Source organism: Anopheles coustani, chromosome 2 (genome assembly GCF_943734705.1).
Source record: "Anopheles coustani chromosome 2, idAnoCousDA_361_x.2, whole genome shotgun sequence".
NCBI classification, from domain to species: domain Eukaryota; kingdom Metazoa; phylum Arthropoda; class Insecta; order Diptera; family Culicidae; genus Anopheles; species Anopheles coustani.
The window spans coordinates 39,264,386-39,291,289 of record NC_071289.1 but is presented as its reverse complement, the minus strand read 5'-3'; the positions used below and the strand labels follow the sequence as shown (position 1 = coordinate 39,291,289).

At 46.4% G+C, this 26,904-nt stretch overlaps 1 protein-coding gene across 1 annotated transcript in view; it reads left to right on the top strand.

The window, feature by feature from the left end:
- Positions 1 to 701: 701 nt before the first annotated feature.
- Positions 702 to 26,904, top strand: part of LOC131264372 (TSC22 domain family protein 1) — a 55,847-nt gene continuing 29,644 nt past the window's right edge. Inside the window, exons 1-2 of the mRNA XM_058266674.1 lie at positions 702 to 3,401; positions 22,056 to 23,222. Coding sequence (XP_058122657.1) covers positions 838 to 3,401; positions 22,056 to 23,222 — 3,731 coding nt within the window. The 5' untranslated portion in view covers positions 702 to 837. The remainder of the gene's footprint in view (positions 3,402 to 22,055; positions 23,223 to 26,904) is intronic.

Here is a 26,904-nt window from a genome sequence, read left to right as displayed (position 1 = left end):
GTCTGCGTACCGGATGGCGCAACGTTTTCATTGTGGTGAAATATTGTGAATGGAAAGAAAAGTGAAGAAAACCCAGCAGCGACAAACCAAAAAGAAAACCGCTTCTGCCAGTGTCATCGATATGTTGGCGTAACGATATGAGTGTAGGTGCGACACCGAAAATGGAAGCAACTCGGTTCTGCTCGGCAAATCCTGTTCCTTCCAAGTGCATACCGCAGCATCCTTTCCGCCGGTGGTAACCTTTCATGTTTCTCCCCACAGTTTTCTTCTAGCGAACAAAGTGGGAAAAGCGAGTGTTAGCGTTCGAGCAATGTGGAATAATCGATCGTGAAGTCGAGACGAAAAAGAAAAGCAGGGAAAAACAAGGCGAAGATTCTCCAGCAGCTGTCAGTCGGGTGGAATGAGAAATAAAAGTGTTTACTTGGATCGAGTTCGCGAATTGTAAAACGGCAGGAGCCCGAGAAGTTTATCGTCGGTGGTACACACAACTCCTTGTCAAAACATCCGATCGACAAAACACGTTTCTGGTCGCCGGAGCCTCGCGAAAGTGAGTGTTGTATTATTTTGTTTCGATTTTTCTACCGTTCCAACGTCGCGCGCAGTGTGAGTGTGCGTTTTTCGGGTGCGTGTGTGCGTGCGGGGTCTTTGTGGGTTGCGGGGAATAGGAAAAATCTCAATCGCAAAGCAAGTGGTGGGGAGGGGTGAAAACAACAACAAAAACAACAGTGTGCAGCAAACGTCAAACGGGCATCGATTCGAGCCAGCTCTCTCTGTTCCGAGAACGAACTTCCGGAAGGAGCGGACGAGCTCCGGAGTGTCGGTCAGAACCGGCAGACTATGGCCGACAACACCGTCTCGAACAGTTTACCAGCGTCACAGCCGCAGCAAAAGGTCACCGGCGGTGGAGGAGGAGGACCGGGAGTGATGCACCACCATCATCACCATCATCATCACCATCACCACAATCATCATAAGTCGATGGAAATGGGCGGCACGGGCAAGATGGGAGCGAGCAAACATCACACGAACGTTATTCACCGGACGACGAGTGAAAGTTTACGTTTGGGCGGAGCGGGTGGAGGCGGAAGCACGGCCGGGAATGGTTCGCCGATGAACAGCGTCGGTAGCGGCGCCGGCGGAGGAGGGATGGTGAGCGGCGCGGGCAATGGGAACAGCATCGCGAGTAATGACACCTCCAGCAGCGGCAGCATCCCGGCATCGTCCTCCTCGGTGAACAGTATTTCTCGTAAGAGCGCCAGCTCGGCGGCTGGCGGTGGTGGTGCTAGCGGTCAGGGTGGAGGAGGAGGTGGGGGTGGAGGCGGCGGAGGCGGCGGTGGGCCACCGAGTGGTGCCGGGAAGACGTCGTCCTTCACGATCACGTCGGTGATCGTCGTCCCGGGCAAGCACAACGCGGATAACGGGGACGATTCGGCGGACGATTTGGACGAGTCACACACGGACGACAACAGCCGGATAACGGACTTCGAGAACGAAACGCCCAGCTTCTCGGAGGACACGTTCAGCAAGGAGGACGTGTTCTTCGGGACGAACGCGATCGGCAGCGTGCCGGTCATTCCGACCAGCTCGCAGTACGGGCTGGCAATCGTGGCCCCGACCGACCGGGCGCACGGCGGTGAAGCGCTGGCCGACGCCATGCACGTCAGCGTCACCGACGGCGGCCTCAACATAATGGGCCACGGCAAGGGTGACATGGGCGACGGGAAGGAGCTGCACCATCGCAACGAGCGGTTTAAGGTGGTCAAGATCGAGAGCACCGAACCGTTCAAACGCGGCCGGTGGGTGTGCATGGACTACCTGGATCACACGCTGAACGCGAAGGAAGGCTCCAATTCCACTGGGCCCGGTGGAGGAATGGCCGTCGAGGGGGCTAACGATGGGACGAACAATAACGCCACCGTCACGCAGGACAGTGGCGTGGGGTTGAATGACAACGCCAGCTATGCCGCGTCGGACGGTGGTCCGCTTCCTTCCGGTGGCGATGTGCCGAACATGGACGGTGGATACCTTCCCAGTACGGCCGGATCTACGGCTTCACCGGCGGTCGTCCCGGCTGGCGGGTCGGTGGCAACCTCGAGCACCACCTCGTCCAACGTGAACAGCGTCGTGCTCGGCATGCTAAACAACGAATCTCCCGGACAGAGTTTAAACCTTCCGCTCGCGGCATCTGCCCAACAGATGGCGCCACCGCAGGCATCGCAGCAGTCGCAGCAACAAACTAGTCACGTTCAGTCCACTGCATCTGGTCAAGGGGGCGGCGGCGGTGGCGTCGGTGGTGCTGGTGGTGCTGGGATACCACACAGTTTACCTCAGTCGCAGCTGCAAAACGCGTTGGCCGGGCAGCAACAACAACAACAGCAGCAGCAGCAGCAGCAGCAATCTCAACCGGCTGCGGCCTACCCGACGCAACAACAGCAAGGACAATCCCAGTACTATCCCCACACGATGACGAATCTGGCCGATCTGAACCAGGGCCCGGTGTCCAGTCCGGCCACGCACCAACACCAGCATGGCGCGACGCTGCCGAGCAACATGCAAATGCATCCGCAACAGCCCAGCAGCAACAACCCGGGCGCCGTTTCTTCCACCACCATTCTTCCACCACTGGCCGCCCCGATCCCGACATCACAGGAGATGAACATCATCATCAACAATCCGACCATCCAATCGAGCTTCCCCTCGCCCCACCAGCAGTTTAAACCGCAGCCCGCCCAGCAGCCCTCGCAGACGAACTCGCCCGGCGTCGTGCCGACATCCCTGCACGACGCCGCCTCCAACAACCCGTCGGCGGAGCCCGTCGTCACAACGCTCGGTCCCACAATCCTGTCGCCTTCCGGCACCGGCTCCGGCAATCCCACTCCGGGTGGCGGCGCCACCGCCGCTTCCCACGATACAGCCGGTTCTGTATCGATCGCTCCGGCCGAGCCGCAGCTGATTAGCTCGTCCCCCTCGGCCACCTCGTCCCCGGTGGGTGCCGGTTCCTCTTCCGCTCAGATGATTCCACAGCAACCGACGCCGTCGGCGTCGTCAGCAGTCCCGGCCGTCACCGGTGCTCCCTCGCCAGCCGTCGGGGGGGAGTCCTCTACTTCGGGCGCTTCCTCGACGACCGGTGCGACTACTGCCACGGCCGGCACCTCGACCGGCACCGGAACGGCCAGCAGCAGCACCGGCAATGCCAATGGCACGAACAACGCAACTGCAAACGGTACGAACGGCGCTACTGCCGGCTCTCCTTCGTCCAGTTCCGGCTCGATCGCAACGGCGACGTCGGCCGGTGGCGAGCAGCTATCGTCCGAAGCGAAACTACTCTCCGCAGTGTCCGGCGTCACCGGCGGCGGCGATGGCGAAGATCCCGACAAGCCCGGCACCGAAGATGGCGAAAGGTAAGTCGCTTCGTTCGTTTAACGCGCGGGACAGAAAGAAAGGAGACCTAGGGCAAAGGGCGAGTGGGTGGTGGGTACCATCCTTGCTCTTACGCTTCCAAAAACCATTCGTTCATGCTTCTTTCGGTTTGTTTCGTTCTGGAATGTTGCGTTTTACTACTATTTTACTACTACTAGTCATGCATCGAACGGGAATGCTGCTTCATTTCATTCCAAGAAACCGCCCATTACGCCTTCTCTTACGACAATGCCCATTCATGACTGGCCCCGCCATTCAGTAACAGTGCGCGAGCACATGCTTCTCGCTGTTTGTGTATGTGTGCGTGTGTCTGTGAATGTTCGGAATAGAATACTACTACGCCATTTCGGTAGCAGTATTGCTGCATTTCGTCCTAGTTTTATTGCAACAACAACAACAACAACTACGCCTTCGCTCTTCCTTTGCCACCTCCCTTTACTTCCCCCGGAGAAAGTACACGACTCACACGACACACGGCGTGGTAAAGTTTCCATCCCGTTCTACGGAACCTCCTAACCTTCACCCATTTGTGTTCATCTTGTAAATATTGTGCCGCACATTTGATTGATATTTTTCAAACAACGATTCGAAACAAACATCTAAATCGTTTCAGCAATCTGTGAGCCATTTGTAACAAAAAAATAAACATGCTACCGAGTTCCTTTTCTACTACACTGCCGTCTAATTACCAATAACCAATAACATGCACTGGACGTGCCTACGTCAATACGAAAACGGTCGGTGGATTTAACGGGTGCGAAATAAATAGGTGGTTTACCGATTGCTTTGATGTTTTATATAACAAGTAACAAATAGGTTGAGGTTCATTTACTTTGCGGTTTTTATTTTGTGAAAAAAAAATTCAGACAGTTTTTTCTATGAACTCGAGACTTAGGACGGACCTTTCTGTATTTATTTCGATAACCTAAAACTGAGTTAAATTTGAATTTAAAAACGTAAACTAATTTGATTACTTTTTGAATCTAACACTTTTTCTGTTGGCTTCAATTTACCCCTTCAGACCGCCTTGCTTTGCTGTTCTAAAACACTTATCAAATGAAATTACTGGACCGTTAAGTGGAGAATGAATCCAAAAAGAGTATTTCATAAACTTTTCTTTACTTCTTTCCACAATCAATGTTTTATTAAAAAACATTAAATCGTCAGTTGACGTTAATTGACTTTCATTTGCAGTACTTTTTTATTGGGATGAGAGCATTACAAATTTTAAAAGCATGCTATCAGACAATTTTATCTGCTACTATTATTACCATTGATCCTTATGCTGTGTGTGTGTGTGTGTGTGTGACGTAGCTTGGGAAAGAAAAAAGTAGAATTATAAAACGTTGACTGTATATATCTTTCTTTTTTCAAGCCACGCGGAATGTAATCTGCATAATTGTTTTAAATTACTAAAAACCCTATAAACCACCAAACTTTTTCGACGCGATGAAACAAATCTCTGTTTCTGATTTAAGTGTGGGTTTATGTTTTGATCGCATCTACTATTCGTAGAGACATATTACATGTATATTATATTTCATGCTTTATGCGTGCAACAGACACAAGATCAATTATGAGGATTAAATTCATGAAGCAACTTTTGCGGACTACTTCCCTTTCAAATTGAAGTTTTCCATGATTCAAAGATCTTGTTTCCGGTTCAATCTTAATGAAAATATTTGAAGCTGTTGCATATATTTTTTAATAGCAAACCCTCGAAAGGAAGTTTTTTAACGATTTTTTTTTTAACTTGATGCGAATCAGTAAACTTGTGGAGGAATGTTGTTCTACAAAATCATTGTGTTTTATATAAAAATAGCCTTTATCAAACAAAGCTTTAAAGCACCAAGCTTGAAATTAAAGTAAACTGATTTACACTCTAAGCACATTTGAAAAAATGTGATCGGAATTAAATTTTATGCCAAAAAATTCATCGTAAAATGAATGGAAAGCTTGTTTTCCGATTTTGTTGTTGCTGCATTGTGCCTAATTCTACGTAAAAAAAAAATCTGAAATTCTGAAATCGATTCCGGTACTCCTCCCGTCTTAAGGTCAGGTGTTTGAACGAAGTATTTACTCGGCAAAGCCCCCTTTTAACTCAAAACATGTCTCTTCACTTCACTTGCGAATGAAGAGGAAAGCTGCCTGTGAGTTTTTTTTCTTCTGTGTGTTTTGTTTTCTTAATTGTACGGATGTTTCTCAAGATTTTGTTTTTGCCTATTTTTTGCTGCTTTGGTGTATGGTTTTGGGGTCGAATGTCACCCGTATTTTAGCGTGCCGCCTTCCTATTGCAAATATTTATTGCACTTTACACGGCAACCCAACTCCGACCACCGATGGAGTGGGAATGGGAAAGCAAAATTCTTCAACGAAGGTCACGGACGCTCCGATGGGTCGGCCGGATGCGTTGTGCAAAACCGAAACTGTACAAGCGAAGAAGAACCCACCACCGCAAGGTGGGCACGAAAGCAACCAACTCAAACATATATCTGTGTGTACTGTGAAATATCCTGGCCTCTGTCGACGGTGTGTTAGGGTTGGGTGCATCGTTTGCCATCGTGCCGTTGGAAGAAGTTGGCTTTTGGAACGAACTCCACAACAAAACATCGACCAGGCTAGTGGTAGTGGCCAGTAATATCCTTCGGAACGTTCGAATCGGAATATCGATCGCTCTCAGAAGGGGGGCAAACCAATGTGTTACACGGCCCACTTCCTTTGGGATAGGTTCAATGAAGTTCCTACGCGGCCGCGGCCTCTTGCGGAGTTGGAGTTGCTGGCAATGACAAAGAAATGTTCACGAGGAGTACGTTGTTTATTATGCGGACCTTTCACAGGGACGAACTTGTGCTTACTTGTTGAATCGATATTTGCGTGCAATGGCAAACCGGGGTTGGAGGATGGGTTCCGTTTTTCGTATCCTCCGTCGAGCTGGATTAATGTTATCCTTTCATTCATGATTTCTTATCCCGTATGAACGCGTGTTAACAGTCCACCGATATTGATCAATCGTTACCGCAAATAATGGCACGATTAATCATGTATTAATTTGATACACAGTGATGCACGAACATTTCGCATACAACTAAAACGTGTTTGCATTGGATTATGATTTCGAGTTTCAAGACCCTAGTCTAAAAACTTTTGTTTCGTTCAACTCACTTTAAAAGATTGTTGTAGCGCCAAAGTAACTCCTAGAGTGAGTAAGTAAGAGTTTAGGCTCTTTACGTGAGGAATTACACACGTATTTGGTTAGTACATGCCAACGCATATTGGTTACAGGCATTATTTAGGCAATTTTTCGTTATTATAACAAACTAATATTTGATAAAACCAGAGATTATGGTTTTCCGCGAAAGCATCTTATCACCAAACAACTAACAGAAAAATCGAAAGCGTGCTATTATTGCACAATTTTTGAAAATTCATGGTACCACTTTTTATGAATTAAACTTATAACATTTTTTTTCAATCCTACCAAAAATATTTATCTGTATTATTCTTTCATTCTTGCGAAGTGTTTATTCTAAACTTGTTACACACTACAGTTCTTATACACTATCAATCAACTCAACTGCGTCAATAATAATTTATTTTTGGTTTTATTCCGTCACAGTAACCGTTCGGTGTTGGTCTTCACGGCATTACTGAAATAGCGTTACAACCGTTGGCCATTTTTGGCCTTAAGAAGCCTTATTTGTGGTCTACTCGCAACTTCTAACAATCTCTTCTAAAATGGAGCTTTTTCAATTTTCTGGCTTTACTACCTAATTAGCTTCATTGCGTCAATAGCGTCTTCGAAAGAGTTAGTAAATTTCGAGACAGTTAGTATTCAATTAACACGTTCACTGTCAAACGTTTTTCGCACACTTTTTTATTTCAATCTTGGTGATAAAATTTGTGTATAAACCAAATAATTAGACTTGTTTTTAAATTAATAACATGTAGACTAAGTTTCCATAATGAATTTCATTGCAAGCTCCGAATTGTCTGTCACTCACTGTGTGGGTCATTGGCAGTCAACGTATTTACTCGTTGATTACCAAGCGTCGTTAGCACACTTTTTCATTTTCATCATTTTGATAAAATTCATTTATAACATTTACGAAACCGACGGTTTTCGAAGGTTAAGCAAAGACTTTGCTTCCCAAAAAAAAATTAGCTTTGGATATTACAATAGTTTTTATGTTGTATTTTTATTTATTTATGAGGCCAAAAACTTTTCAGAACAAATTACAGCTGGCTATAAAAAATGATAGCCAATGGCAGCCAACGTGTTAAATAAAATGGAGAAACGTTCTAATTCTTCAAATCCCTTAGGATTTAGCTAAACTGCGGAATTCTCCTTGGACGTTAATGTGTATTTATTTTGCATAACGTTTGATGTTCGAAGCTAAATGTGCTGTTGTCGTGTCCTTCATTGTGCTGGTAGAACACAAGAGCGTCGATTGCATCTAATCTCGGCGCATGTCGATTCGCAACTGAAATGCCGAATGCATTTTGTCGTGCGCCATTTGAGGCTCCCAAATCTTACCGAAGGTTTATCTGCCTGCTTACATCCTAGTCGTTGCTGGCTTCTCCCACCACTGGTTCTTCTTGTTGGACCGAGCTGACCGCTAGACACACTGCATTGGCACGTGGAGAAGACAACCGTATTCCAGTCCAATCCGTTCTACTTCCTCAAGCATGACGAATGGTGCTGGCGATCGCCACCGCTCGAGCCATACGTGTGTGTGTGTGTGTGTGTGTGAACGTTGCGCATCCTTTCCTACCGGAAGTGTGTGGTGTACTGCCGGGCTCTAGCCTGTGCTACGCATGCCGACACACCTGCCGCAACAGTTCAGTGCGGAGTGGCGTAGACGACGTAGGTGTAGGATATCGCGATATCGCTGAACGACGACGAAACCGCTTGGCTGCGTTTCACGTGCCTCGCCAAAAGAACACGGGGTTGTGGATCTCCAGCCCATCACAGGAGGATCGATCGAGAGTCGAACTGCAGTTGTTGATATTTGCATTAGTGTGTGGCGAGGGAGGACTGTGTTGTTTTAGCGTGCCATACACCACCTCTAAGTGCACCGCGGTGTCTCGGCGGACTTTGAAGGCATAGGCAGGCGCTTTGCTCAGGATACAAATATTTTTTCAAAATTTCATTCCTTCGCTCGCTCTTGTTCTCGCTTCCTTGCTGCATTCTTTTTCCCGCCGCCTATTTGTGGCTGCACATGCTGCCGCGTGTGTGTTGATAGCACCGAGGGAAGGACGGAAGGAAGGAAGGTGGCTGCGAGATTAGGTGGTGCGTTCTTGAGATGTATTTCTTTTGTTTGGCCGGACCGGAGGTTTCGAGTAAACAGAACGCTGCCGTCTCGCGCCCCGTGACGCACACTGTCGAGAACGGTTGGCTTGCCGGTGCGGTGTGCCATTCAATCTGCTTCCAGACTCCGGTCGGCGCGGGCCGTCAGTGACTGACGGCGATCAGTTTCCTCTCGGAGGTTGTGCAGCGTGCTTCGGCCGGGAGCGATCGGTGACAATCAAAGACCCGAGTAGACAAGATAAGACAAGTGTCCAAATTCCCAAAGTCCCGAAGTGGAAAGTGAACGGATACGCGAAGTGAATGTGCAACCAAGCAGTGCTGTGCGGCAAATCGAGCGACATGTTCGGAAACAATCACCTCACCGTCGGGGCGTACTATCATCGGAGCTCCAACTTTTACATTTGGCGCCGGAACTCGATGGTACCAAGATGGTGAGTAACACGCGGTGATCGATTTCAGGAATTGGCAAAAACGGGGCACGACCGTTTTATTAACCTCACATTATCGGTCGCCTCGCATGTGGGATGATACCCCCCCGCACCACACAGTCATTAAGCCAAGTTTTAGCGCATTGGCGCGTTCTACTTGACTGGGCAGCGAGAGGAAAATTATAATTAGAAGCAAACATATAGCGAACGCGCCTTTCGACTGGACAATCGTGTTGTGCGGTTGATTTCCGACTAACGACGGTTATACCAACTGGTTGTGAAAAACCACAACAACTGACACGATCAAGATCGTTTCGGGAAAATGGAAATTGAAAAACTCATTCCAACCAATGGGAAGGTAGCAACAGCATCTAAAAGAATCCCGGGACGTTGTTTGTTTGTGCAGGAAAAATGCAACACAGTAGGAAAAACAACACACCAAGGGCGCGGGCACACACTGACACACACACACATACGGCGCAATGCCAGTTCCTGTTTACTCTATGGCGGCATTATTGTTCGGTACTCCGCTCCGTTTCTCCGTTTTCGTTTGCCTTATAAGCGCCGTGTGTCGTTCCCAAAATGCATCCCAAAAATCCATCAGTTTGTTGATAGAAGAAATCAATCGATCATAATGGAAACGGATTTTTTAAAGGATTTTAATGATTCTGCGAAAATTCGGCCGTTTTCGTCGTTACCTGCTCGTGCCTTTCTGAAATACTGACTACTGAAATATTTGTGAATTGAAAGATCATCAGTGATCGCAGTGGTGGATTTAGCGGTGCGCGGACTGAGCGGCCGCGGAGGTTCCGCAAGCTCGCAAGGGGCCCCGAACCTTCAAGGACCAAGTTCATAAGATTTATACTTTAAAAAAAATGTGTGGATTGGAAAAATGGATAATTTTACTGCATCCTACAAAAATTATTGCTAAGAACCGTAACGAAATAATGAAAGGATGGCCCATAAGGATCATACATAATCAGAGTTGAAGAATATCAAAACAACAGAATTTTGGAACATATCAAGAATAGGATTAAAACAATGCGTTGAAAAACTTAAACTCAATGCAACCAATGCGTTTTTGACATATCCTGTTAGCTATTGCAATACATTTGAAAAAGCTGCATAAAATTTTGAATAAAAATCGTTAATAAAACGAGGTATGTGTTTAAACGAATATTTTATACGGATTTAAATGCGTGAAGTAAAATTATATAATTTTTCTGCTTTAACTATTGAATAAGAATCGTTAGACAAGATTGTTAAAATCAAACTTCGAGGAGTCAGCCAGTAAACTTATTAATTCTAACAATTCCATTGTTTAAAAGCATATAAACAAGACGAAATTTGCTTGTATAATTTTTTACGGTATTTTTTTTTATATGATCGTCGTCGTGGGGCGACCTCTCTGACCCTTTGTTCCCATCCCGCATGTGCACCAATAAGGTAGGGCTAAGATGGGAGGATAAAGAGGGTATTGCGTAGGGGCCCCGTACATTCTACCGCTTAGGATCCCCATGAGTGATCGTGAAAAATACAAATTGACTATTCGAATAATCCGCTGGTCATCCTTCCGCCCGTATTTATGCAATAGGCATTAAAGGTTGTAACTGAATCGATGGACGGGGTTTAAAACTGAACGAATTCAAAAAGGATCATTCGGATGCACTGGCGACGAAAAGATTTTGATAAGTGAATGATCACCGGACTGAGTTACAATCTGCTTTCTTAAAATTATTTACAACGCTATCTGTTCTAGTCAGTTCTAGTCGTGATTCTGGCGACATCTGGGGTCGACTAGGGAAATCTCTCGCTTTGTGGCCATATGTCACGCGGCGCACTTGTAATCTTATCAAGTGCAATAGACACCGCCACCATCGACTTGGCCTTACCGCCCGTTTTGTTGCCTGCCTGCCTTACGACCCCCTCGGACGCGCGAGATCATGTAACGGAATGGACGGGACTCGTCGACGCGCTATTCCACTTCGATGTTGTTTGCTATCGCTCGCAAGATGCCACAAACAGCTCGATGCAAGTAGTAACAGCAGTAGTGGTTGTAGCAGTAGTAGTAGTGCGGCCGGCGGTCCGTGATGAAATACGTGTGAAATAGTGTACATGGACATCCGCGCACTGCACTATTCCCGAAGCCACTCGTGGCGGCACTGGCTCATTAATACCCTTAGGTGAATTGAATCATCAACTCCTCCTGATGCAGCGGTGCCACACGCGTGCTGCAATCACAGGGTGCGCCCCCATACAAGCGGGCAGGAGGACGCTAGATGGGGTCACTTTTGTCACTCCGTGCAAACACGTTCCACCCTTTTGGCGGACGTGAGGGGAATGTAGGGCCAAATTCAGAAGGTGTACCATCGTCAGTTGTTTTTGCAATTTGCTAATTAATTTGGATCTTGCCCGTATTAGCATATCGCTGTCGGTGGAAAACGATGTAGCACAAAGGTGCCGAGTAGAAGAAATGGTGACATGTGAGTTGTTCTTTCGTGTGGATTTAGTTTTTGTACAGTTTAACATTATTCAGCTTTCGTGAGACGGGTAATGATATATCTTTTATTATTATAATGTGACATATACGGTAAAGAAGAAAAACTGGTAAACAAGACACGTGCACGACCCGACTCATTTATGTATCTTTTGCTCCGTCTATGACTGGAGATCCATGATTTGGAAGAGGTGGAATTATTAATGACAAGAATTTAAATTCTGTTTCATTCTGCCTTAATAATTTTGAAGCCAAAATTTAGGACGCTTGTCGTTTAAAGTTTTTATAGAACTAACAGTTCCCTTGTATATAAATACTTAACACGTTCGCTACCAATGACCATATACTGGGTGACAAGCAATCCGGAACGAATCTCATATATTAATACACTAATATAGTCGTAGGCTCTCGTAAAGGTTATATTTTATTCTTACGAAAGCTTGGTCTATCTGTTATTTGTTTAAAAACTAATTTGTATTTGTTTTACATCCGTATTTGTTTCTGTAATCAGTATTTGTTTTACATCCAAATTTAATCAAAAAGGATTACTAAAAAAAATATTCTAAACACGATCGGCGTTGAACGTGTTAATACGCAATAAATAACTACTCTCAATTAAAAAGCAAATCAGTTTTGCAAATTAATCCCACCTCATCGTAGGTGTAATTTATTGCTGATTCGTGTTGAAACATGTTGAAACGGACCAATATTCAATTCTGTAGATTTTGCAGTCTTTCGGTTTGATGTAAAATTGACAATAGTCAGGATTAACACGTTGACTACCATGACTAGCATTTTTGTTAGCCAGCTGTTATTAGTTCTAAAAAGTTTTTGCCCCATAAATTAATGAAAATGCAACTTAAAAACTGTAGTAATATCAACTAACTCGTTGGGAAGCTAAGTCTTTGCTTGGCTTTCGAAAATCATCGGTTTGATAAATGTTATAAATTGTATCGAAAAAGATTGTGCTAAAGAAGTGTCACCCACATTCGGGAGACGTGGCAGTCAAGGTGTTATAAGCGGAGTCTACTTGGTTAGTCTTTTTACAGATGATCATGATCGTATGTCGGAGAAAAAGAACGAAGACAGAAAATGGTGCTGCTGATTTTACTCCTTATCGAAACACCTTCGATTCGTACTGATATCTGACAGTTACTGAATATACTGACGACTTTTCTAGTGCCTTTGAACAAAATAGTTCCTAGCGCCGAGTCACCCTGTGCGCTTGCTCTGGTACTAGCAGTAGTGAGTTCTGATGGAATGTATTTACGCCGCCCGCCCGGCCATCCCGTCACGTCGATCGCCGTCGGTCAGTTTTTGTTTATATTCCTGCCCCGTGGTAATAGTGGTGGCGCGCGAGAGATAGTGTATTATGATGATCTCCGTGCTGCTGGGGGCTGACAATGACGCGCTGATTTGGCTGGTTTGGTTTGTGTTGGCAGCTCGAGAGCGGGCGTCGGCGAGTAGTGTACACTCGTAAAAGTGCACCAGCGTAAATCGCGCCCGCTTCATTCAAACATTTTCCCTACGCCGTGGCTGTCGTGTGTTGTTCTTTGGCGCTTCCCTCGGCGCGTAACGCGAACCTGTTGTACCGAGAGTGCGGACGCGTGTACTCCCCTATCGTCGGTTGGATCGTGGTTTTGATTCCCGTGTGTTTTTGTTCCGGAAACGACGAGAAATCCTTTCTGTGCGCGCACCAGAAAAGGGCGGAATCCGCAGTGTTGTCACTTGTTTATGATCGTCATTCGTGAAGGTTGCCGTCGATCGCCAAAGTGTGCCTTTTCCACCTCCTGGTGATCGGGGACCCGCCCTGGCAGATAGATGAAGATCGCCAGTTCCACCGGCGACGCTGCAACATCCCGTCCTGTCTTTGTGTATCTGCACGGCTGATAGTGCGATAGTCGTGGAGCAGTGATTTGCGCGAATTCCTGATAACACAGGCCAGCGTGTAGGTGGCTCTCGTTTTATGACCAACAGTGTTGGAGAGATTTCCGGGCCACAAACAAATTTCTCCGCACACAACGAACCGTCCGGTCAGCATTCGACCTTCGCGTGAAGTTCTTCCAGCCCTACCTTTTTGCAACAAGCGCGTGTGTCTCGATGTTACTGGCCGACGGGCGGCGGCACGACGGACACTCCTCGGCTCGTGTGTTTAAACAGACCTGCGAAAACATGTCAACACCGCCGGCACGAAGGATAACAATCGGTGGCGTACCGTCGAAGATCGTCAGCATCCCGAGGCGCATTTCGCTAAGGTAATTTACAGCCAGCCCAGAATAACCCGGCGTTGCTGGAGTTCTTCGGTGCGTGCGCCGTTCAGCGAACGGGGTTTTAGGTTGAGTAATCTTCTTTAGGTTAATTTAAACACCCTTACTCATGGAGAGGCACTGCGTTTTGAGCAAAATGCGCCAGAAGCCGTGTTTAACTATGCAAGCGCGCGTGACACATGGGAGATGAATTTGGACGAAGGTGAACCTTCGGGTGAATCACCGGCGAAAGAATGGAAGACCACACTATGGCCCTGTACACTGTTTACGCTCAGTAAAGAGGGAAATTCCACCCGTGGTAACCTCTCGCTAAAAATGAGCGAACCCATCAAAATAGCTATTAATCAGTAGATTAAGTGAAGTTGTTCCCGTGAACGCGTTTTCATATAAGCGCTCTTTTGTAGGGGAACCTGTACCAATATACATCACCATTTTTAATAGCTCGGGCTCAAAATACGTTTTCAATGATACGCAAACTAATCAATGAATGTTAAAAAGTTTCTGCAGAAAGCGATTCTTTCTTCGTATCATCCTTACGTCTCCTTGTGTTTTGTTGAAATTCCAAAATCTAAATTGCCTGTACTGATCGGAGCATAATTTGCAAAGCGAATTTTACCCGCTGTACAACAAGCATATAGACAAATGGTATCAACATATTTTATAGCGTTGCGCATTTAGATAGACGGTATCAAAATATTGAAGCGAAAAGTTATAGTTCAAAAGTAAAAGGTTTTCCAAACATTTTATGAGACGACGACACGATCTGTCAGTTTTCTCGCCGCGTCCTGCCAAACCGTCATACAGAAACAAATTAGGGTTCGCATCGCGTCGTTTTGTATCAGCGGAAACTCCGGGCGCGTTGCTAACGTTTCAAACGTAGATACATTCTTGACGTTGTTTACTTTTTGTATGGGAGTTTGAGGGGTAGCGTCGAGAAAGCTGACAGATCGTGTCGTTATCTCATGATAACCTCAAATGATTGCTTCATCTTCAGGATTATGTTTTTTACGATTTGTGATAACAACTCATTTTCTTTTGTTACAATCTGTAATCTGTTTTACGAAAATTAACTGCGCTATTAATACTTTCGTTCGGAGCTTCATTCGGTAAATTAGACCTTTACTATAACTTCTAGTTTTCTGGTGTGTTTCAATGTATCTAAAATTCATTTTACACATATACACTTTTACATTTTAATTACATTTGAATTCTGGTTCAAGATTCAGAAGGGGTTTGACAGTTAGTAATGAGTGGAACGTCCTGTTATGTACATCGCCTCTACTCATTTATTAGTATTGCGTATACTTGGTTTCATTTTCACTAGACAGGTTCACATTACCCTCACTTTACTCTATAATGGCGAGAGAAATGATCGTTTGCTTCAGAAATACACTTGTTTTGTCTTAATAACCATCACAATAGATATTCGTCAAAGAACATCAAAGCGGGCTTTGAATGATACCTTTGCTCTGCGCCTCTACCCGCGCGACATAACTCTTCCGTCAACCCAACGTGAAGGGGGAAGACTTCAATTTAATTCAATCATCTTTTTCTGTCTTCTCCCGGTTTGCCGGTGTGCTGCCGGCGGCGCTCGACCGTGTGAGAAAGGCTGTGGCGAAACGAAACAGGAAGGCATGAGGAGGGAGGACTTGATTGTCCATCCACTAATTTGCCCGGCCACGGTTGGCCGCGGCTTGATCGCCGTTGAGCTATTGCGGTAGTTGTCACAGTGGTGGTGTTGGCAGGGAGAGAAGGATGCGCGATTTAGTCTTATATATTGGATGATTGGCCGTATCGGGGTAGGAAGCGGGCCCTGGGCGGTTGGCGGGAGTGATAATGGAGAGGCGACCTGACTGCCCGAAGTTGATAACAAGCCGGCTAAAAATAGTGTATAATCCGTTGGTTGGCGTATGCGTCCGCGCCACTTATATTGCACTAACGAGCTGAATGCCGCCGTATGCTACCGTCGGCTTCTAGCGGCCTTCCTGCCGCGTTGTCCCGACCGAAAGGGAGCGAACCTCACTTGGCAGCTTCTGCATCCATCGAACCAAATATAAATCCCCAATCGCAATGCTGCTCTCACCGTTCATCCTTCCGTCGTCGTCGTCAACATGCTCGGCTCTGCAGCGTCTACGCCGTGTGTTGACAAGCGATCACGACCAGAGCGTGCACCGGGGACCCTTTTCCTCGCGATTAGACCCGAGCAACATGTTGTTGTTTCGGGTTTCCTTCCCCCTATCTCGGCGATAGTTATTCACTGACGATGGAACCGGACGCGAGGGTGCAAAGGGCAACGGAGCCCGTCAGAAGGCCGGGATGGGGGGGATGTGTCAGGCATGCTGCTTGTTCTGAAGCCGAGATCGAATGATCATCTGCAGCAGCACGCGAACCGACGATGTTCGACAACAGCGTCATCAGCGCGAGGAGACGCGATTTCCTCAGAGGATCGTCTAGGATCTCGACGTTGCCTGGTAGTGCAGGGTGCGGTCGGTACACTTGCACCCACGAGCTGGGGCGGCGAAGGCCTTCGATCGATCGATTCCCACTACCAATAAGGCAACAACGGAACGCGGGCAAGTGCGCCGTGGACGGATCGCCAGTGGTTTGCAGGGACGCGGACCTGATCGAACGCGAAGTGGTTGTGGCTTGGTGTACACAAATGGAAATGGCACTCGAGAAAAGCGTAGGAAACAAGTAAATCAGAATCGAACTGAAGGTGCGCGGGTTTACTGATTTTTGCTTTGTGCAATATCCAAGTTCGATGCTGTGCGAACCGTGCGGGTGTCGGCATAAGAACATTCTATATTTTGAGACTGAGAAATCTGTCGTCTCACACCGGCTCGGTCGAACCGGAACTAAGAATTCAACAGTTCTAGAGCACGGGAGTTGCCTAATACGTTAGGGCGGCGTTGCATATAGATGTTTGGTGTTGTGCAAAGTTCCTGTTTAAATTAAATACTGTGACGTTTTACACTACACTGCTAAGTGCAAGACGATGCTAAACGTCGCAAATCATGGCACACGTATGGAGCAGATCCAAGCGAAGAAGCAACCTGATCGACCGCGTGGAGGAAGAACAACCAGTTCCGACTACTCGGTAGGTGGCACCGCATCGTGCGATCGTGTCCTTTTCGTTTTCCACTTGACAAAACGGAACGAACCCCTCCTTTCGGTACAGCGTCAATGGGTGAGCGCATGACCGGCCTCACCACCCTGTACTAAAACAATGCGCGATCCATCTCTTGACAGATAAAATGTTGTTTCCGAATTGGCAAACCGACCAGACCGTTCTGGCACCGATTTCAAAATACATATATCGCACCGCAAGAAAAGGGTTGTAGCTGTCTAACGCTAACGCGATAGTGCTAAAATGTATCTTGCAGCACCTTGAACTTGTTTATCTAAACGTGTTGAAAGGGTCTCCTTTTATGCCGCCCTCTGGAGATAGTGCTGTTTTACAAGCCTAAGTGGGTTGTACTCTACATTGTTTCCTTTTTCCATAGCACCAGGAAACAGTATTTATTTTATCCTCCCGAATCGATTTTACCTTATTATTGTACTCTAATTCATCATTTTAAATTTAATCAACGTAACGTGTACCTTAATTATTTATCAAACTATCTGAATTATGGAACATTAGCAAATGTATTTGATGATTAGTTTAAAAAAAAACAAAAAAAACATACAACCGCTTCAACGGCGAAACCGGTTATATATTTAAATCTCAACCGGTTCATCTGAAACGGTTCGGAACGGGACGCGAAGTGTCTTCGCTAGCAGTTGGTTACGGAAAACGCCGTAGTGGCGCTAGCGTCGCAATGGAGAGATTGTGTTTCTCTTCTTGCGAGGGATTTCACAAAAAAAAACGCTTTACATGGTCGAACGACTGTTGAACTGGTTGAACAACAAAGTTTGTGTGTGTTTTTTTATATAACGAATATTAGCATTTATCAATGTTAGCAAACCAAATAATGTCAACAAAAATTCAAATCAGATTGATACTCCATGTTTTAATAGTGAGCAAATTTTGAATTTCAATTTGGAATCTGCAGCCACTGTTCTCAAATAGAATACTCAACACTAAACTGCGTTGGTGCAGTGTTCTGGTATTTATTTCTTTATGTTTATTTAAGTGATGAAGCATTTCATGTTTTTGTTTGTCAAATAGCGCTCGTAAAGTCGTTTAGAAAATCAGTTGACTTTTTCATTAAAAAAAGGTATTGGATCATAACTGTCGAAGTAAATAATTGTGCGCTTGATTGTTTAATCAAAACCGGTCATCGTCATGCGTTTCGTCAGACCCAAGATTAAATCTCATGACAAATACAGCGCTCTCTGGCAAAAATTGTCGCTTGAACATGCAAATGAAGCCAAACCCACTTTGCTACGGGTACTGTGTTTGCTCTCTCTCTCCAGTTTCGTCATCGAGTTTCAGGTGTTTTCTGTAAGTAAAAACTCTTCCAGAAGAGGTTTGGCCGCAAACGTCACCGTCTCGTACACCGATGCCAAACATTTCCGTGGGCCCCGTGTGTCCGAGCAGCGGACGGCCATAACAATGATATCACCGCCACCGTCAATGAGATCACCTGAATCTTTGGTCTTCCGATGGTGTGTTTACTTCGGCACGCCAATACGAAAAAGAAGGAAACCGCAGACAACTGTGCAGCGGAAAAAGGAGTCGGCTTGGCCGAGTGCCAACCACCGGATAGTTTGTTTATAATGTTCGAACGTTCCCGAACGAACAACAACTTGCGGCGGTGATAAATAAAATGACCGAATGTGCCCGGTTCGGTTGTCCACCTATACAAAATGGAGTGAGTGCGTGTTTGGCATGTTTTTAAGACGATCAGCTTAAGCTTTTTCCTTCGGTTGTCTTTCTTCCGACCACTATTTACCGCGAGTGGTTTTGCATTAATGGTGTCGAATTGGGAATGGGCACTACACCAATCTGCTCTTAACGGTGGATGTAAATAGCGACACTCTTTGGTATCTGTTTTCTGCCTTCATCCGAAGGATTGGTTCATTCTACGCTGGAATGACGCTGGAGTGATGCAACCTCCTATCACTTTGCAAACCCAAGGCAATGTGCAACGCGCACTGGACCGTGTTACGCAAAAAGGACGACAGAGTTTCGGCTTAACAAACGATCATCACCGTACCGTCAATCAACTCAGCGCAACGACAACAAACGTCTATGATGTTTCTATCAGAGCATTAATCAGTAATCGCCAGTCTAATAGGCCCTAGTTAGGGCTCTGAAACATTAAACGTTGCCGCTTGGTTCACTGCAGCATGTGCTGCTTGCTGCGCCCGTTGCTACTCATTATCATTTTTACCGACCGGGCTCGATCGGCGGCGGCAAGGTCTCTGCCGTTCACCCGGTTCGGAGATCGGTCCGCAAGAACAGCGGGGCCATACATATGTTGTGCCAGCATTGCATTGTACCTTCGGCGGCCGGTGGCTCATCGTTAAAACTAATTGTAGCAATGAATCTAATGTGCTTGTGTGCAATTTTGCCAAACAACAACAAAGATGGTGGCACAAAAAAAACACACACACACACACAAACGTGTGTACGAAGTCTTCGAACTGCGATTAGGAAATCGACTTCTACCCGCTTCTTCGACAAAAGGGTCCGGGAGGTTTTTCGCATCGCCGAACGTACGCGCGCGCGCTTTTTCACGGTTGGTGTGTGCTAGTAACTGAAATAAATCACCAACGATCGTGACCGATTTGGCCATCCATACACACTGACAGAACTGAGGTTCGCGTGCACGGTAGTAGTTAGCGGGAATTGCCCCGCTTGTTATACAAGCGAAACTGTCGTCTTACACATCACGGAAAATCGTCGGGCCGGGAAGGAGCTGGGAAGAATAATTTTTATTAGTCTATTTAGGATGTTATTGTGCCGAGGAAAAACAATCCCCGCGCAAATGTCAGATTTAATTTCCGTCGTGAACGGAGCGGGGACAGAAAGGCTTATGTACAATGGTGATGTAAGTGACACTGGAAAAATCGATGGCTGGTTTTTCCTCCTTTTTTAATATTTCAGAATTTTTTCATGCATTTTTGCAGCTGTTATCGATCAATTGTTACAGTCACATGTTTTATCGATTGCATCAAAATGCAATTTGTGTTTTTTCCATTTAAACTATCGAATGGATAACTAACAATAACAACAAATCACTATAAAAGTATCGAAAACCTAAGTAGCACATACGGAAGTCTTTTTTTTGACAAAATAATCACGTTTGATTTACTATGCGGTTGTCTAAGGAGCTTTAAGCAAATGGCAAAATGTCCCTTTTATAAAACACCTTATTTTGTTATCCTCTTTAATTTTAGATAATTTATCCACACATTCGATAAAAGACTGCGTGTTCTATTGCAATAAAAATATAGAACGCCATTCTAGAATACAGAAATACTTCTACATATCTAAAGACTGATGTCCACATATCAACGTTGGAACGCTGGTTGCCCACAATAGTTAACCCACACAACATGAAGTCGCAGAAAGTTGTATGAATTTAATCTCAAATCATTCTTCTCAAATCATATTTCGAGTCGGAGTCGCATTATGAATAGACAATGTACGAGCAATATATATTGTTTATTGAATATGGTGCCGATTAAGAATGTAATACGATTTGCTTTATGCATACGTATAAATGATCGAGCAATGTACGGATAATGTATATCGTTAGTCCTATATGATGCCGACTAAGAAACATATACGTTTTGAACAATGTACGGTCAGCGCCTCCACTGTTGTACGTATAGGCATTATTTTAGCATTATCCACGATTCAGTCATATTGAATGGAAGTACGATTATTTCAAGTTGAATTTCGATTTCCATACCATGCAATTAGAGTATCTTTTTCTTAGTGCATATTGAATCTTTAAACTGTGTTTCAAAAAGCGTTTTCTTTATTTTTTATTTGTTAAAACTAGTTTGGTCATTATCAATTGACTAATTAGAAAAGCCATCTCTATGTTCTATGTATTTGACAAAATCCACGAGTTGCAACTCCTGCAATCCGGTAAAGTAGACACCATTTGTAAGGTTCAGTGTTTTAGTTTTATTCTACTTTAATTTTCTACCATAATGGATCCAAATATGTTACGTTACAATGGTGTCCTTAGGAAAACAGTGGTAGAGATACTTCCTAAAGCTTCGTCAAGATACATGAAGGATTTTCTGGTTCAGTCTTCAGAGTCCAACGCATTGCAAACCCAACATCCTTCGAATACATTGTAAACTAGCTTGTTCTCGGAAGGAAAGCAAGGTTCTCGGAAGAATAAAGGTTCGTCTCTAGCAAAGCAAAGGATCGAGTTCAAACAAGTGGATACTCAACTTCCAACATAGGAGGAGGAAACCCAACATTAATGTATAGAAAGTTGCATTACTCGACTCATCGCTTGACAATCTGTCCTCCATCACCATGACATGTGTATGTTGTATGTTGCCAATGCGGGAATGCTCATCACGACGAAACTCTTCTGGATGTTGCTTCCGCCTTCGGAAGAATTGCGCTCATTTTCGTGCTAACTACTAATGCTGCTGGATGATGGTACTAGGATGATACTAGGATGGTACTAAGCGTCCGAGGGGACACTCAGAGGTGTATGTGTGTATGTGTCCATGGAGTCTCATCGCTTTCCATCCATTAATCCGTTGCATCTGGGGCATCTAATAAGCCGCGTTCATATGTGTTCCCGATTGTGCTTGCTTTTCGCCGACAACAACCGAGGACGCTTCTCGCTTCGCTTTCGCGTGGCCTCATCGTGCGTGAACCATCACGGACCACACCACCCCCATTACCCGCCCTCGTGGCGGCTTCCTGCGATCGAAAGGAGGAGTCATGCTCTCATCCGAACCGAAGCAACCACGTTGCATCCATAGTTGCAGTTGCATGTGCCGGAACAGGAGTCGAAAGCACATCCACATCCTACCAAACCCTCCTGCTCCGCAGCCCCCACTTACCCCTCACATCCTCCACGGGGCTTGGGTCGCAAGGCTTGGGGCGCGGTGCTGTGTGCGTGTATGCGTTCGGTGTGCGTGTGGCTGATCGGTGTTGAACTGTTGTTTCCTTTCTCTCTTCTGAACTCGATTGTTTCGTCTGTCTATAGCAACGCGTTGCAGTCGGCGCAACAACCGCCTGCGCTACAACAGCAGTCGCAGTCGCAACAGCAGCCACAGCAACAACAGCAACCACAGCAACCACCACAGCCACAACACCAACACCAACAGACAAACGCCGCAAACGTTCTGCCTACAGGCTTCCTTCGAAATGCTTCCCCCGACCGAAGTATCCTTCCGACACAGACCCCACAGGCCCACAGGCCACCACTCCAGCCACACCCCCAGTATCCCCCGCAGCACTACGTACCGCACCTGCCCCCCTCGGGCGCTCACGCCGAAGGCTCGGAGAAGCTGCCCAAAGCCTACTCGCTGCCCCCTTCGATGGGGGGCGCCGCCAAGGAGTCCCTGCGGAAGGACCTGGCACAGAACCTTCTCGAGCAGCAGGTGGCGGCCAGCAAGCGACAACCGTTCCAGCCCCGAGCGGGCGCTTTCAATGTTGTCGTAAGCGGTAGCAATAGTAACACTACTAGTAGTAACAACAACCCCACCACCGTAACGACCGCACAGCAGGACAGCAATGTCTACACGGACATCGCGCTCGGCAAGAGCATCCAGAATCTGATGAAGCCCACGCCGACGCTGGCCACGGCCGTCTCGAACCGGCTCGCCGGAGCGTCCCTCAATCGCTCGTTCGGAACGCTCGGACCGTGCCGCGAGCTGCCGGAAATGGCCGACACCTTGGCCAGCCCCTCGACGGGCTACTGCCGGGCGGCCACCAACCTGCTCGGTAACTTCACCGGAAGTAACAGCGTGAGCGCCTGCACGGACACCTATCCGCACCGGTGCGTGCAGGATCTGATCAAGGAAGAGCTCGGAGGCATCAACGGCCCGGTGCGCGCCTCCTCGATGGTGGTCGGCGGGGGGTTCCGGCTGAACAAGGCGGGCAGTATGATCAATATGGCGATGGCGGCCGACCTGGAGCTGTACGCCGGCTCCCAGTCCCATCCCGCCTCGGGTCGCTCGAGTCCGGCCTTCATGGCCGGAACCACTCCGGTCGGAAGCCCGCCCCGCTTCGTCAACACACTCGGACCGTCGTATGGTGGTGGTGCTGGCGGTGGTGGTGGTGGTGGTGGTGGTAGTGGCCGTGTCAGCCGTGCCGCATCGCCCTCCCTTCTGCATGCCGGTGGCGCTTCTTCCGGTGGAGAACACTCAAGGTTTGACGTTCGTTCCGTTTTCTGCTTTCTTGTCTCGAAACAACCGGGGTGCCTCCTACTTTCATACTGACATAACCTCAAAAAAGGCATCGTGTAACCGAATGCGCGCTGTTGTTGTGAGGTGCCGCATTGCTAACCCTGGCGCATCCGCTGCTCGGAAGCCACTGTCGTGTTCTCAGCGATCTCTTCATCGATCTTCTCATTCGCAACCAAAGTACGGAAAAGCCAATTCTTCGTCGCATATCGGGATGTCATTTATTTCTACTCCTAATGAGCCCGCCATCATCGGGACTCTCAATAAACTACGTTGCGCCATCGTTTTCTGTGTTGTTGCCACCTGTTCAAGCTACCGATTTGTGTGCGTTTTGTTTTTTTACTAATTTATCGAAACCCCGTACTCCGAATAAGGAACTGAAACTGTTCTGATTTTTTCTTCTCTTCTTGCTCCTTCTTCTTCGCTAGCTTGTTGATGTTTGTTGTTGTTTCTTTGCCGGGGGTTCTTTTCACCGTGTACCTTTTCAAACTCTGTAAACTAACACCTTCACACACGCACATACACACATAGAAAAACGCTCACACAAAACAGGGTCCCTCGCCGGAAAAGAAGGACACTCTTGGGGACATACACACGGGAGTCGAAACTGTTTTATCCTGTTTTATGATCGTTTTGATGAAAAATGTTTGGTTTTGTTTCGGAATGCCATTCGAGGAGCCTCTAGTAGTTGTTATGCCGGTTATGTGCGGGGAAAAGGGGTTTGGAGCTGCCAGGCCAGCGGGAAAAAAGAAAAATCCATTACATAGTAAACACGATGACGTGCGACGTGTCTCATGCACCTCGTCCTCCCTCCCGCCCCTCGGTGGAAAGCCGTTTTTCTAACATCACTCTCTTCTCTCTCGTTGCAGGTCAGTGTTTTTGGTTTTTGGTTTTGTGCCATTGTGTGTCGTAAGCGTCGCAGCGTGCTCGTAACACACTCTCGTAATGCACTCTCGTTTCTATGTACATCCATCCATGTTGCATGTAGGTATTCCGAAATGTAGTAATATGCTGGAAGCGCTTTCGCCGTGCGGTCCCTGACCTAACGGGCGCATATGTCACCGGAGGTAGCGTAAGTTTATCATTACAGACAAACTTTGGCGATACCCCCTGCCCAGGTAGAGCCAAGGGAGGTCATTACGAGGGTACGAGAAGTTTCTCCCCGCCTCGGGTGCCGGATTTAAAATGTCCCCCGGGCGCCCGGCAACGCCAGGTTCGACTTAAAAGTGTGCTCCGCAGCCGATCGCGCGCGGGCTACTCCTAATGCAATTAGCGCTAATCAAATTATCAGCAAAAACAACTTCATGCTAAGTTGGAAAGAAACATCTATGTGGGCCGCTCGGCGGTCGTGCGTGTCCAGCGACACTGAGGAAACAGCCCAAAAGGCACCCGACTGACTCGAACAGACTGTTTGTCGCCACCGGTTTGCCGGTTTGGCGGTTGGTATGTTTTGGCTTTTTCCTTCGCCACCTTTTTGGCGAATAGGATAAAAGGGTTGCTCCGGTTGACTCATGGATGGCGAAACCGACACCGACTTTGGTGCGTGTTCGGTCCGATAGATCTGTTCGCAACGCTTCGCAAACATTTCGTGCGACACGATGCGAAGGTGTGAAGGCGATCGGAAGATGAATAGTTTCGAAAAGGTTTTAATTATTGTGTTTAGCATGGCATGTTGCGAGAGTTGCTTCCTTATTCGCTTCATCCACGTGATCGAGTGTTTGTGTATTTCATTCAACTGGTATCCTGAGGTTGAAGTACTTTACAAACCGATTCCAAGTTCAATAACAAACTATTGCTAGTCTTATTTTGAAAGATGGAAACCTAACAGAATGTTTAGATTTCATTTCGTTCGTGTGTCCAGTATAATTTTAATCCTGCTAGCAGTGTAAATTTAAAGGTAAATGTGCGTTTTGGTTTGAAAAACAAATCGAACCATTATAATTTATCAACTTCTTCATTTAGGGAAGTAACTTCTTCCATCTTCATTTCTATTTCAAGCTTAAAGAACTTTCAGTTATTCTATGTGGATACCGACTTAGTTTATTTTTTTATCTATCAGTGGAAAAAAACTATATTTCCGTTTGAAAGAACTGCATTTATGTTTTATGCAAATGAACTTTGCCTGGACCAACCAAAAAAAAAAGAACTGCTTACGAAAATGTTTGGTTTAGAATTACTTTTTGTTATGCTTTTAACGTAGTTTAATGCTGAATATTGGATAAAATCAATTTTATAAATTTGGAGGGCCAAATATTGCACATCGATGTACCGAAAATTAAAACTATTTCAACCTAATATCAAATCAAGACTAGTTGTAGCGCAAGCATTTCTCTTCTAGCGACTGAATCAGATTACAAATTAAAGCAGTCAATTGACAATTTTAGATTTCGTGTTGTAATTTGTCAACAGACAAGTTATTTTCTGTTGAAAAATAACAAAACCATACAGTCTCCCTTTGAGTTAAGGGAGCGTTTAGTGTTAACCTCTAAGCTGTTTCAAATTGTCCAAAGCATTCGGAATGTTTGGTTTTCCGCAGTTTGAGGCTTTGGACAGTTCTTTGTTTGTTTCAGACTCAGATTCGGTTCGCAACATTCGTTGTGGGCTTTCTATAACTGTAACGTGCAGGGAGAAATAAACAAACATGTTCCACTTTGATTCATTGTGTCACGTGCTAAATAAATCATTAATGTGACAGAACCGACATTTTCGTAGCGTACAAAGTATTTAGCATTTTTCCAAAGAATTACATGATAACTTGATCAAGTAGCACATGGCTTTACACAACGTATTTCGAATTATCATTGCAAATCGATTAACAGGCACATCATCCCACCGTGCGATGTACCCCCCTGCCTGCAGGGAGGGGAATGCCGCGAGGCTGAATGTGATTACAATTAATCAAGTTACATCCAGTTTCAACTGACGCTACGATGACGTCGCTTGGCCTCTTCCAGTGTGTCGGGAGTTTTTCAACTCCCATCCTCCCGATCGCAAGACCGACCGTGTATAGATTTCATGCCATTTCAACTGCAAATCTTACGCAACCCCGCACGGGGAATGCGCTCGTCGAGGCAAAGGTATATCTTAATGACAGCCCGCAAACCAATCATCCTCCGTCCGATGGTGACGGAGGACCGCTGCACCCGACTGGTGTGAGGTTTCACTGTTTCTCACCTCACAGCTGCCAGAACTAATCCGATGCCTCGCGGGGCCCGCCAAAGAGAGCCACAGCTGACGAAGCTGACGCAAACGCCTCGCTGTGCAGCAAACTGCAGCAAACCGCTTGCAACGATTGCACGGCGAGATTGCGATTACCATAGCTCTTGGCTGCTGCTGCCGTCGACGGTCGTGTGCGCGAAAAACAAAACTCTTTCAACCCAGATGATGCTCGGATGATGGAACCGACATTTAGCAACAAATTAGTCGCACACAACTCCGGTCGCGAATAGAAAAAGTTAAGCGAATCGAAACAAATAGGCGAAAAAGGAAACCAGACGGCAAATACGTAAAAGTCCAGACAGGCTCGAACAGTGATGGAAATGAGGCAAAAAGAAGGCGAACGAATGCGCTGCCCCGAAGGCTTATGCAGCGCCTCTGCAGCGCCTAGCGGAGGTGGGTTTCGGACCAAAACCGATCATTTACGCTTAT